Source organism: Papio anubis, chromosome 9 (genome assembly GCF_008728515.1).
Source record: "Papio anubis isolate 15944 chromosome 9, Panubis1.0, whole genome shotgun sequence".
NCBI lineage: Eukaryota > Metazoa > Chordata > Mammalia > Primates > Cercopithecidae > Papio > Papio anubis.
The window spans coordinates 118348608-118362160 of record NC_044984.1 but is presented as its reverse complement, the minus strand read 5'-3'; the positions used below and the strand labels follow the sequence as shown (position 1 = coordinate 118362160).

General features: G+C 52.2%; 2 protein-coding genes and 1 long non-coding RNA gene across 9 annotated transcripts in view; 2 read left to right on the top strand and 1 right to left on the bottom strand.

The window, feature by feature from the left end:
• CCDC92 (coiled-coil domain containing 92) overlaps positions 1-5200 on the top strand; it is a 36265-nt gene extending 31065 nt beyond the window's left edge. For all 4 annotated transcript variants that reach the window (XM_003907350.5, XM_009181986.4, XM_009181985.4 and 1 more), the window contains one exon: positions 3013-5200. In XM_003907350.5, the coding sequence (XP_003907399.1) occupies positions 3013-3785 (773 nt within the window). In that variant the 3' untranslated portion in view covers positions 3786-5200. The remainder of the gene's footprint in view (positions 1-3012) is intronic.
• The window catches only part of DNAH10 (dynein axonemal heavy chain 10), a 175747-nt gene continuing 167318 nt past the window's right edge, over positions 5125-13553 (bottom strand). For 3 of the 4 annotated variants that reach the window (XM_031650881.1, XM_031650879.1, XM_031650882.1), the window contains 10 exons: positions 12275-12475; positions 11366-11575; positions 11091-11186; positions 10280-10451; positions 9364-9495; positions 8988-9199; positions 8728-8895; positions 7302-7482; positions 6063-6208; positions 5125-5509 (listed from right to left, as the gene is read on the bottom strand). In XM_031650881.1, coding sequence (XP_031506741.1) covers positions 5363-5509; positions 6063-6208; positions 7302-7482; positions 8728-8895; positions 8988-9199; positions 9364-9495; positions 10280-10451; positions 11091-11186; positions 11366-11575; positions 12275-12475 — 1665 coding nt within the window. In that variant the 3' untranslated portion in view covers positions 5125-5362. The remainder of the gene's footprint in view (positions 5510-6062; positions 6209-7301; positions 7483-8727; positions 8896-8987; positions 9200-9363; positions 9496-10279; positions 10452-11090; positions 11187-11365; positions 11576-12274; positions 12476-13553) is intronic. The other variant, XM_031650880.1, reaches the window with a different exon arrangement.
• LOC110740781 lies at positions 5509-11940 on the top strand. Its single transcript, XR_002515908.2, has 2 exons — positions 5509-6749; positions 10310-11940. It is a non-coding gene; the product is annotated as an uncharacterized LOC110740781 (long non-coding RNA).

The following is a 13553-nucleotide window of genomic DNA, read 5'->3' as shown; positions in this document are numbered from 1 at the left end:
GTGGGGTATCTCCCCTCCCAGTGGTGAAAATTGTTTTACATTAGTGCACCCAAAACTTGCCCAATTCCAAGCAGCTCCGGGACCCAGGGTACAGCATAGACTCTTGGCTTCCCTCCCCTGGGGGCTGTGACCCCAGAAGTCTGGGCTGGCCCTGGGAGTGCACAGGTTTATAAGCACTGCAGTGCCCTAACGCTTGGGCAGGCTCAGCAGTGTGGTGTTTGGAGACCAGCATCAGTTGCTGTTGTCAGCTCAGTGTGCACCAAGCTTTCATGGGAAGACTGAAATTTCCAGAAAGGGGGTATGTACAGAGGAGGAGGTAGAGTGGAGCTTTCTATAAAGAGCAAGAAATTGGCAAAACAGGAGGTGCTGATTCCCAGGAAGGACAGTCACCGAAGCAGCTCTCCAGAGCTGGGGATGGAGGAGGAGTCGCACCAGCGCCTTCCCATAGGACGGCCCGCTCAAGTCAGGGCCGGCAAACATCAGCCCGGAGCCAAGGCCGCGCCCTGGAGAAGGCAGCACAGCTAGATGACTCTCAGGGAAGGATGATAAGGAGAATGTCTGTCCAGGAAAAGCTGCTGTCAGGATGCTGTGGCCAAAAGAACCAGAGTGATGCTTAGTGAGCCCCAGATTCGGGCCTGTGCTCTGACTCAGAGGGGCTGTGTGGCCTTGGGCAAGTTCTTTGACATCTCTGAACCTGCATCTTCATCTGACAGGTGCCCCACAAATCCAGGTCCCCAGTCTGACTGCCAGGGCCTTCTGCCTTTGTGGGCTGCCCCTCATAGGACATGAGAGAAGCCCAGGGAGAGCCTTGTTCCTGAATGTTCCAAACGTCCATCAACCTTTTGCAGCACTGTCTGGGGAAAGAAAATCCCAGGATGGTCACAGCAGGCCAGGGATGTGGTTGAAGGCCTGAGGTTGCAGCCCTTCCTCAGAAGGAGCCCAAGGCCCACTGTCCAGCCACGTGTGGGCTGAAAGCAAAGGCCTTGCGACAGGCATAGGTTGTTGTCCCACAGGCCCTGGGGGAAGGACAGTGGGTACCAGGCCCAGTGCCATGCCCAGGTCAGCATTTCAGGTTGCAGGGGTTCAGCCCAGGTGGCTGGGCTCCTGGGTCTTACAGTGTCTATAGAGTCATATGTGTGTGTCTCTGTCCCTCTCTTTACCTCTGAAACTGTGTTTCAGGATCCATTTTCCTTTTGGCAAAAAAATAAACCTCATGAAAGGTAGTACTGCATGCATCCTTTTTAGGGAGGTCATTTGCTGACATTATACCTGCATATATACACACAGACACATGTTTCTTAAAAAGAGAAACTTGCAATGGTTCAACTTAAAATTTTTCAACTGCATGGGGCAATACACATTCAGTACATTCCTCGACTTACCACGGATATGTCCAAATAAACCCATGGTAAGCTGAAAATATCAAAAGCACACTTTTGACTTAATGGTATTTTCAACTTACATTGGATTTTTTGGGACCTCGAGGAGCGCACATCACCTGCAGTGAGCTTGTAACATGCAAGTGCCCTGCACAAGACCAGTCCAGTCAGCCGTGGGCCCTCAAAAGCTCAGAGTCTGGCTGGCGGGACACGCTGCAGAGCTGCTGCTGGCTCAGGCAGGTGGGAACATTCAAAGTGAGACAGAAGCCTGGGAAAGACATCCAGTGGCGTCCAGTGCCTAGTTGGTACAGGGAAACTGGGTGTGCAGGTCTGGAGTTAGGTCAAGGATAGAGGGTACAACAGAGACAGAACAAGAGGTGGCGGCTTAGGGAGAGTGATGGAAGCTTTGATTTATGTGGAAGCAGATAACATTCGGGACAGATTGTGGAACTGGAAGGCATCTGGCAGTTTGGGTTTTATTAGGCAGTGAGGAACCATTTTGAACAGAGGACAAGAATACTTAGAGGGGTGACCAAGCTTCCTAAATACAGGATGGACTGAAAGGAAGACCAGAGAGGAGGTGGAACCAAAGCCGGCTGGAGGAGCAGGGAGGTGGCAGCACTGAGCAGCCGGCAGAAGGGCACAGTCAGGAAGGGGAGGCTGGGGATGGCGACTGCATCCAGTCTCCCTGGGAGAGTCAAGATGTAGGAAGCAGAGTAGCTATCTGGACTTGAGGGTGTGTCTGATGGAGACTCACTTGGAGAAGTGGTGCTCAGGAGACACTGAATCGGGAGTTGACACTCAAGGTGAGTTCCAGACCAGGAAGGAAGAGTCTAGAAAGAACTTCCCAGGGGCCAATCAAGGAGGATGGCCAGCCAGCCAGCCAGTGTTAGGAGGAGCAGGATGGCTACCCAGGGTTGAGAGCCAAGGGCGCTGTGTGAGGTGACCAGGGACTGCAGGTCACCAGCGGAGCAGGAGAAGGAGGCAGCTGGCATGTGCTGAAGGACTGGGTGAGGGCAGGCACCCGGGGACAGCAGGAGGCAGAGGCTCGAAGTGTTAGGGCAGCAGCGAGGGGCCAAGGGCAGGAGCCACAGAGATGAAGCAGCTCTCTCTGAGCAGGAAGTGGGAAGGAGTCTCTCTGTGCGTGTGTGGTGCGGGGAGCGGGGTGAGAGGAGGCCAGCGGCAGAGCAAAGTGACAGCACCACACCTCTTCTCTAAACATCAGAGTTTTAATGCAGTAGACATGGAGAATTCTTTGTACATTTGAGTTTCCTAAAACAGTGCTTTGAATGTAGCAGGCATTTCATAAATGCCATCTGAGCAGACAGAAGGATTTGCGGCCAGTTTAATCCTAAGTGTTTGCTGAGGTCTGATACTCTGCAATTGCCTCTTTTAACTTCAGCATCTTGAAGGTTCAGAGACATTCTGTTAAGCAGTAAGCCAGAGAACTGAGAGCTGGAAAGGGCCTCTGAGATGCCCTGATCTCCCCACCTTGGGGAGGGGAGGGGTCTTTCCAGAGCCCCCACAGCCTAGACAGGGCCCCCCACCAGACAGGTCCGCCTGCCCCGTAGGCCTCACCACTCAGCCTCAGTCTAATGAGTTCTTCACCTCCTTCCTCGGCTTATTCTTGTAGGAGATGGGACTTCTAGAAGCAGCGAATTAAAGAAAAGATGTGAAGAGCTGGAAGCCCAACTGAAAGTGAAAGAGAACGAAAATGCTGAGTTGTTGAAAGAACTGGAGCAAAAAAACGCGATGATCACAGTGCTGGAGAACACCATCAAGGAGCGGGAGAAGAAGTACCTGGAGGAGCTGAAGGCCAAGAGTCACAAGCTGACCCTGCTATCTAGCGAGCTGGAGCAGCGGGCCAGCACCATCGCCTACCTGACCTCCCAGCTGCACGCCGCCAAGAAGAAGCTCATGAGCTCCAGCGGGACCTCAGATGCCAGCCCGTCAGGGAGCCCCGTGCTGGCCAGCTACAAGCCAGCGCCCCCCAAAGACAAGCTACCTGAAACGCCTCGCCGCCGCATGAAAAAGAGCCTCTCAGCCCCCTTGCACCCGGAATTTGAAGAGGTCTACAGATTCGGGGCAGAGAGCAGGAAACTCCTTTTGCGGGAACCAGTGGATGCTATGCCCGACCCTACCCCATTTCTACTGGCTAGGGAGTCCGCCGAGGTCCACCTCATCAAAGAGAGGCCCCTCGTCATCCCCCCCATCGCCTCTGACCGAAGCAGCGAGCAGCACAGCCCGGCCCGCGAAAAGCCGCACAAGGCCCACGTTGGGGTGGCGCATCGGATCCACCACGCCACCCCGCCGCAGGCCCAGCCCGAGGTGAAGACCCTGGCGGTTGACCAGGTGAACGGAAGCAAGGTGGTGAGGAAGCACTCAGGGACGGACAGAACTGTGTGAAGCCCGCTGGGCCCCACCCCGCGCTGTCCATGCACTGTGAGCACCACTAGGAAATCTCAGCCACACCTTTTCTGTTTAATTCCCATGCATGCCAAACTCTTTTCACACCTACCGACCAATTCTCCTGCTCCTCTTGCCCTCTTCTTCACACCAAAATATGATTGTGTCCCTGCTGCAGAATATGTATTTCCTAATTGCTGTGGCCAAACGCCTGTGTGCCGAATCGCTTGCTTCTGATCCCGCTCCGTGTAACCTAAGTGCGCTGCGGACAAAGCCCCGGCCACGGCTGCGTCACTCCTGATGTTCACAATGCCACATAGTCACACACCTAATTAATTCTCAAGTCGGAGCAACACATACCATCCTTGACCTTATCCTCAGGCTCCAGGGCAGCCTGGCCGAGCAGCCCCTGCTCCCTCCTGGAGACCCCTGTCACCTCCCGACTTCCTCCTGGAGACCCCGTCACCTCCTGACCAACCTTTCCCAGGGCGGCACCGATCACCGAGCAGCCGTGCGTGTATCTCAAGGAACTAAATAAGATGACGCTACTCCTCATGGCACTACAACCTGAATGTGTGTTCATATTTTTTTTGTTAGTTTTATCCAAAATGTTTAAGATCCCAACAAACTTTATTTTCTAAACCCGCCTTCCTTCTGTTTTGTGTCTTTTATTAAACACCTGAAGGAGGGCTAGGAGACTGCAGGAGGGAGAGCAATCCCAGGTCCCAGAAGCCACTCCTGCTTCCTCCCTGCCCAGAGCTAGTCCTTAGAATGTGCTGCGCTCCTGAGCTTCTGTGGGAAGCTGCTTTTGCCTCTGATGGCGTCTGCCCACTGTGCTGCCCTTGCAAGCCCCTCCCCTCCCTCGTGGAGTGAAGCCACCCCTCGTCTCCAGGTGGCCAGCCAGGGCTCCAGGCCAGCCTTGTCGTGCACAGAGGGAAGGGGTGCCCAGTGACCACTGGTCCTGGAGGTTCCATGTCCTCACCTGACCCCACACAGACCCAGGCAGGCTGGGGGTGGAAGCTCATGCAGGAACTAAACACTAAGCTCAACAACCTCACAGTCACTGTAGCAGGTCAGAGCCAAAGAAGCTAGGGCCAGAGAGTTGTGGAAGGGGGAGAAATGGCTCCAGGTGACTCTGGCCACTTCTGCTGTGTGCCCGACATCATCAGCCCTTCTTGCCAAAAAGGAGCATCTGCTGAAACAGACCTGGATCGTCGAAAACATACTTTTGGAAATGACATTAGGATTCTCACTTGTGCCAATGCTATGTATTTCAGGCACTTTTGCTTCATCAAGTGTTTTCTCTGAGAAGGAAAAGAAAACTCCACACACCTTACAATACTCTCCAATATTTACTTTTTGATTATATAAATTCCTTTTAAAAAGTAGTATTAAAAATAAAACCATTCAGGTTAATTTGTATGGAAAGAGATTTAAATGGCTGATTTCAAATGAAAAATCAGTGTCAGTCCCCCTCCTGCCTCTTGAGAGGCCCCAAGAAATGACAGCAGACCTGATCACTCTTCCCAACCAGCCCGAGGCTCCGAATTCATTAAGCAGTTTTCTTCACCCAAAGGTTAATCAGAATTCAGGGTGAGGCATACTCCTTGCAGCACCCAGTGAGAAATGTGCCTCGTGGTAAAGAGATCAGCTTCAAACACCAAGCCGACTCCCATGGCGTTCCTTCTCATGGAGGTGGTGTAGACGGGGGTCCGGAAGGTATTCTGCAAGGGAGAGGCCGGTGAGGCGCCCCCGTGGAGAGAGGGTGCAGAGGGATAAAGGCAAAGGGGCAGTGTAAGTTTTGACAGGGGCCCCCGTGCAAAACTGCACCTGAGAACACACGAGGCTGGGGCTGTGCAGGGCCGCCCTCTGCCAGCTTCACGGGGACCTGGCTTCACACTGACACTGGTTAAAAGTGGGCCCTGGCCCAGGCAGAGCAGAAGGCATGTGCTGTCCACACCAGAGGGAACCACTTTATGACTCAGGCAACGTCTGCAGCATTTTGCAAGGGAGGGAGTCTCCCCTTGGTTAGTCTTGACCACAGGCTCACAACTTGAGCCTGACACCTCTGGAAGGATCGGCGTCCACACATGCGCAGCCGCGCCTTTCCCGGGAAGCGGCTCTCCAGAGCTTTTATCACGGCTCCAAGACTCTCCCCAGCCCATAAAGCTTAGGCATCCCTGTTTTAAAAAGCAGGACTATTGGAAACCACCTCAGCCATAACTACAGTCAGAAGAGGAAGGGCTCTAGTGTCAGAGGAGGGGCTGGGACCTTCACCTGCAGCTTGAGGCGATGGGCTTCAATGGGGATGATCTTCAGGATCGGCAGGTCCACAACCAGCACCTTGGGTTTGCTCTTGATAAGACATCCTTTTTCTATATCCCAGTCAGCACCCTCCAGGTACAGTCCTGAGACAAAGCACCCTAGAGACACAAGGAAGAGACTGGATACAACCGGAGCATCCACAGCCTGCCATCAGGCGCACACAGCGACACACACGAGCCACTGGCTGGCCTCCTCCCCAGCGCCCTGGGGACAGCCCAGGCCCTTCTCCAGTGCTTCTGTCCTGCCCACCTTCCCTCTGTGGAGGAGCGACTCAGACAGGACACCCCGTGGCCCTCCCCCAGGGCCCAGAGAAGTGGGTGCGGGGCGGTGGCCTCTCCCCCAGGAATGAGGCACCAAGGTCGACGGACTTAGACCACCCTGGGCCCCCAGGCTAGGAAGATGCATGGCACCACAGTCAGAATGGGCACCATGGCAACCCCGGCTACCCTGGGAGCCGAAGTGGCTGGGGAGCAGGAAGTAGAAGCCTCACAGAGAAAGTGGTCCCCGGGGAGGAGGACCCAGCAGACATACAAAGAGGAGAAGAGAGGAGCACACGCCTGTGGCCCCAGAGAGAGTGGCAGCCCAGACACCTGCCAGCTGCCCCGCCACTGAGAGCTGGAGAGTCCCTACATCTTTACTGTAAGTCCCCACTCCTTAAGCCATCTCAAAAGAGCTTTTGTTCCTTGCAGTTAAATGAACTCTTAAGACAACATGGCCCCGGGGAAACAGCAGTTTCCAGTTCTCGTTTACACAGTCAGTAACCATTGTCTAAAGGACCTGAAGTTATGGCATAATCAAAGAGTTCCAACCAAGTTAGTCCATACTGCTCTGTGGCTCCCATGCCCCTGGCTCTGTCAGGGGTGACAGGAAAGCCACCTGATGGTTTTTGCAAGAGCTAATTCTGCCCTAGGAGCCCACTTCCCATGAGCTAGCAGAGTGAACATGGTTCAGGTCTCCCCTGCCATAGACCCCAGGTCTCAACGGAGAAAGTGGAAGAGAAACTTCTGTATCCACCCTCAGAGGTGTTACGACATGGGCAGTGCACAGACAGGAAATATTTTTGGCAGGCTGCCTTTCAAACATGGCCTGGCCCATCGAGGCCCACGCTATGCCTATCCCTTTGACTTGGAGGTGGCTCAGGGAGAGAAATCCTAAGTGAGAGGCTGTGGATCCCTGATGAGCTGACGGTACCTTGTCCCGCCCGCTCATTCACTTCATCTGCGTCCTGGAACTTGGTCACTTGTGTGAACAAGGTGGAGCGGTCCAGCGGCCAGCCGTTCTTCCGGCAGGTGGCCTGCACCAGCGCCGTGAGGTAGGACTCAGGGATGTGCAGCCCCGAGAGCCACATCACGCTGGGCTCACCCTCGGTGACCTGGAGAGAAGACAGGGCAAGTGCTGGGAGCCTGGGGCTGCCATCCAATGCCAGGTCAAAGCTGTCCTGGAAGTTAGTTTATGATAAAAGACGTATTTCACCTGAGTGGCAAAAGATGGCGTTGGCACAACTGGCCACCCATTTGAGAAAAACAATCTGGACTGCCACAGTCCAGGTAGATCAAAGATTTAGATATAAAAATAAAACCACAAAAGTACTGGGCCACATCCCCAGTGAATGCTTTCATATCATGGAGTAGGAAATACAAAGCCCAGGATAACAAAGAAAAGCCTTATAGGTTTGACTACGTAAAAATGTAAAGCTTTTCTGCGGAAAAAATAATGTAAGCAAAGTCAAGACTTATGACAAGCTGGGAGAAATACAGACCAAGGGCTAATTTCTTTGATTTGCAAAGAGCTCTTAACCATCAGTGAGATGATGGAGACCTTACTAAAAATGAAATCCAGATACAAAAGGACAATTCACAGAAAAAGCCAACACGAAATATCTGTAAAGTATGCGAAATACACTCAGGCTCACCATAATTAAAGACACGCAAAGCAAAACAATGAGATCTTATTTTCACCTATCAGGGAGACAGGGATCCAAAATGTTAAGAACACAGTGTTGCAGAGGGGTGAGGAAAGAAGCACGCTCATAGACTGTGGTTTCAGCCTTTCTAAGAACCAGCCAACAAGAGCTATCAAAATTTAAAATGCACACGCTCTTTGATCCAACTCTTCCACTGTCAGAATTTATCCGTGGAATACACCCCTATGCATATTCATAGACATGTGCGCCAGAATGTTATTTGTATTAGCAAAATATATATATATATATATATATATATATATATATATGGTAACCACCTAAATGTAGACAGTTACCATATTTTCAGGATACAGAAGGAAGAGAAAGGATATGGAACATTTGTACGATGGCATACTCTAAAAAAGAACAAGCTTGCTTTCTGTGTACTAATATGGAACAAGTGCCAAGATATACGCTTAGATAAAATAATCGGGTATGCATAGTATGCTTCAGAGTCTTCAAAAGAAAAAAGAAAAGGAAAAACTGAAGATACAGATATGCTTGTAAGAATCTCAGACCATTTCCAGAGCACCCACTAAACTCTAACAGAGGTTACTGCTGGACATGGAAAGAGGGGCTTGGGAGGTGGTTTGAGGGAGTCTAGGTTGACACTTGAATCGGCAGACAGAGAGGAGGTAGTAACGTGCCTCTTACCCACAACATGTACTGGCTGAACCGCCGCAGGAAGTAGACCATCCAGTTTCCAAGGGACTTTAAGGTGTCAGGAGCAAGCCTTCTCCAGATATTAGGGATCTGCCCGATAAAAAGAGACCTGGCCACATCGTCTAACTCATTGCTCATTCCAACTTCTCCAGCTAAGGCCTATTTAGAATCAAGAGCATTCGGCAAGACTCGATCAGAACCCCAGGTGCCACATGTCTAGGCAGTAATCTACACATGAGAGACAGGCTCACCCTTTGAAGTTCAGCCAGAGACTTGGTCATCCGGACCACAAGCTTGTTGAAGCGTTCCAGCTCCTGCAGGAGCACCACCGAAGTGGGGGAGATTCCTGTTCCAAGGCGCTTCCTCACTTGGTCCAAGTCAAAGACTTTGGGCATCTTGTTTTCTATGTCTTTGGCCACTTGGCCAATATAATCATCGCGGCTGATGCCACTGCTGGATTCCCCTAAAACCAGGACACTTTTCAGAGAAAGCAAGGCATCTAGGTGTAGAACTGGAGCCTCCTGAGCCTTCCGGTTCTGGGAAAGCCATCAGCAATGTGGGAGAGCTACAAGAAGCAATCGTAAAACCCCACTCAAACTAATGAAGTCCTCCGGAGTAAGACTTTACCTGTCTGAGGCTGCAGCTCCAGCAGATGAGCCCACATGTCTCGAGCCGCCTGTGTGTAATAGCCGATCTCAGCGTTGGAGTGGAGACCAAACACTTCTGGCGTGTTGGCAAGCGGGAGGGCCTCAATGGCTTCTGCAATCAAGAGAACAACGGAGGTGGCACACTGTCCAGCCACCTGTGCTTTCTCAGGGCCCACAGCCTCAAAGTCCCCAGACATGCAAGACTAATTTCTACTGTTTAGAGGGTGACTTTTTTTTTTTTTTTTGAGACAGGGTCTTACTCAGTAACCCAGGCTGGAGTGCACTGACGTGCATTGATCACTACAGCGTCGACCTCCTGGGCTCAAGCGTTTCTCCCATCTCAGCCTCCCAAGTAGCTGGTACTACAGGTGTTCACTACCACACTCGACTAATTTTTTTTATTGTTTTTTGTTTGTTTAATTTTTTGTTTTTGTTTTTGTTTTGATTTTTTATCTTTTTGTAGAGATGGGATCTTGCTTGGTGGCCCAGGCTGGTCTTGAACTTCTCGGCTCAAGCGATCTGCCCTTCTTGGCCTTCCAAAGAAGGGATTACAGGTGCGAGTCACCATAACCAGCCAATGACGTTTTTAATGTAAAAATTCTACACTACCGCACCCAGTCCAGCCGTATATCCATCTTTTCTGAAAAAGTCTCAGTGAGCTTCACTGTGGCCACTCTGCCCTTCCAGGTGGACCCTGATTTATTTACCATCATTGCAGGATGGGAAATCTGAACTCTATCAGCTCTGCAGCCAGGAATTGTCTGCCAAGCCACCTAACAGGCTTAACAGACCACACCTGACCAGCCAAGGAGCCCCACCAGGAGAGGAGCCAGTTGAAATGTATGGTCTCCCTTAGAAAAAGCCTTGAAAATCTTTTCATGTCTGAGAAATCTCACCAACAAATTTCTCCTTTTCATCACCAACAGGGATTTTGTAGTCCACTTCCTTGTTCCGGAAGAAGTGGAATGGCTGGAAAGTATCAAAAATGAAGTCCCCCAGGTACTCATCCATGTAGATGGTCAGGATGCGGCGATCAAAGCTGTCGATGGCCCGTCCTCCATACATGACCTGAAATTAGAGGGCCTGAGAGCCAGCCAGGAGCTCAGAACCTACTGTGTGCACCCTGGGGGCCCGGGGCCAGAGGCGCGCCCAGGGTCAAGAGACGCCTACAGCCTGGCTGCTGCAAGGCTCGAACCTGTTGACTTGCATAGCCTTTTGGGCCACTGTTCACACAATTGATCTGTGGCTTTGCTGGCTTCCCAAGGGATAGGGCCCAAAGCAATAAGAAGCCCTCAGGAAGTGTTGGTAGCCCCTGTGCAGCAAGTAAAGTCCCCCAAACACATCAAACAAACAGCCAAAGAAGCCAGCAGCTGCTTCTGTCTTTGGAATTGATGTCACTGCTTGAGCCGTGTGCAGACCACCGGGGAAGCTTCCTGTAAGCTCTGTACGCAGCGACAGTGGAAGCAAGGGGCTAGAGGATGCCTAGCCTGGATCCCCAGCCATGGATCCAGCTCAGGGAACCTCTGTGTGAATAGAGCTCACTTAGGACAAATAACAACTGGGTGAGAGCAGAGAGAATGTCACAGAGACTCAAGGGGAACAGGGGCAGAAGAGGCTGGCTCTGAGGGCTCAGAGGAAAATAGGGGCACAAGGTCACAGCTCTGTAGCCCTAGAGGCACCTGCAGAAGGATCCCCGGTCACCCCTACCTCTCCAATTAGGTACTTGAGGCTGCCCCACGGGATCCTCGGGTCCCGTTGCTGGAAGGCTTTCGTTAAGTACGTGTTCAGAATTTCCATGCAGACCTTAAAAGAAGAGAACACACTCAGTTACACTGAAACCCACCAAGCTGTTCACATTCTGATACTTTTCTGAAAAGGCTGCTGGGAACGGCGCAACCCTGCTGTGGTTGAACTCAGAGGAAAGTCGGGGAGGAAGCAGCCACCTAAGGAAGCGATTTCCAAGGAGAAGCAGCCACTGTCACCTGGAAGTCAGACTCATTGAAGTCATAGTACACGTTCCAGCCAATCTTCCCAAACTTCCTTCTCTCCTGCACCACAGCATGAAAGAATGCCAGCACGTAGACCAGCGGCTTGAAGGCAGGGTGCGGGCACTGGTCCAGCATTTCGTGAGAGATCTTGAAGTAAGTTGCCCTCATGTTGAGTTTCAGCCCATTGGGCGGCTCAGTGACAACCTTCAGAAGAGAAGAAAACGCACAGTGACGGAGACCGCAGGCCCACAAGCTTGGAAGAGTGTGCACAATGCAGGCACTGCGCTTTCCTTCCTCTCTGCGGAGCCGTCTGTCTGAGACCTCCGATAGCTAAAGTCTCTTGTCCAGGGCCCAGGCTAAGAAGTTAAAGGACTAGATGTTCTAGTTCTCAGGGTCAAGGATCAAGGGTCTTTGACCTTCCTCTGAACCATGAGATCCTTTACTGTAGAATGAAAGTCAAGTCTTCCCTCCACCTCCCCAGAGAGAGAGAGACGGGGAATGACAAAACCTTTCCAAAAGAGTTTGCTGGAGAATAAATTAAATGGGGCATGTAAACCACCCGAAACTTCTGCAGTCAGCACTAGAGAACTGCAGGCTATGGGGTGGTGGGGGACGGGGGGTGGCGGTGGGGGCATGAAGTTTATGAAAAGCAGCCTAGATACTGTTAGGGACACATGCAGAATTGGTAGAGATAGGCCTGGGAGTCACAAACACCCACCTAGGACAGCAGCCCCCTCTAAAGAGAGAGAGAAATGGGATGAGAAGGGTTTCAACCGCGAGGTTTCAACTGCAGCCTAAGGTTTATTTCTACACAGACGCACGCACACCCCGGCCCCACAGCAATATGGTGGTGGTCTGGGAAGCTGGGTGCTGGGCATGTTGGTGTCCATCCTGAAGCCAGACCTTTAGGGACTTCTGCAGAATCCCAATGGGGAAGCCCTTGGTGGGGTCCGTGGTGAGCCACAGGCGGAAGTCTGGGTGGGGCTTGGTGATCCTCTCCAAGGACTTCTCCAGATCTTTCAGCCACTTGACCAGGAGGTGGCAGTTCTGCAGCATCAGCCACTGCCCGCGAGCCACCGCAGTCTCCAGCAGCTGCAGGGCCACCTGCGCCAGGGGAGAGGGAGGAGGAGAGGGGGGAGTTGGCATCCAAACCCAACCCCGTGCTCTCCAGAGACCCACTCCACCCCACAGAAAGGTGATGGCCAGCTCCAGCAGCAGCCAAAAGCAAGCCAAGGATCCAGGAGCTACAGGAGGAGCCTTCAAATAAACCACCTTTTAGAAACCCCATGGGCCCCGTGGGTGCACTGAGCTGGTCACACACAGCCTGGAAGATGGGTTAGCATTTTGCACTCATCAGCCCCCCTGGCCCTAGAAACCCCAGCTTCTCCCACACAGTCGCTCCTGTCCCGAGGACTCCTGAGCAGGGCTGCAACAGACCAGCTAAAGCCCACCAGGAAGTAGGGATTGTCCTGGCCACTGTAAGATCTTCAGGGCCCTAGGCCTGGAAAACAATCACCATGTCTCCTCCCAAATGTAATTCAAGCACAAACAAGCTAAACACCCAAATCAAGCCTTGGTTTCTGAAATGGCTTAAAACACATGAGCGCTGATGTTACAATAGCTTCTTTCAGTGTTGTGGTTGAGAGAGCTGGCCCGCCTTGCTGGTGCCCAGGGCTTGCTTCCTGGGCCATCCAGCATGGGTATGGCCATCCTCATCTCACCCAGGGGCTTTCAGCAGCAGAGGGGCTTACCCAAAGCCTCGCAGTTCATAGCAAAGCCAGGACTGGCAGTCAGCTCCCTCTGACCCCAACACGCATGCCTGCGACCATCACACTTGCTGACGCACAGGCTTTTCCTGCAAGCTTTGTCCCACATTGTACTGAACTTGCGTAGCAAGTTCTAGCAGGGAGCACTGTGATGCAGAGAGGCAAGACCTCAGCAAAGAAAGCTCTCTGGCTCAGAAGGACAGGAGGATTTGCACCACAGTTCTGTCCTGAATGGTCCTGGGCTCAGCCTCTCTCGACCCACTCCCTTGGCCATGCAACTGGGGCCATCATAATTCTGATCTGCAATGAGGCTGTTCAGGGACTAAGGAAGGTAAGGACTGTGTGTGAAAGAGCTTTGAGGATGGCACAGCCTGGGCACCGTGGCTCATGCCTGTGATCCCACTTTGGGAGGCTGA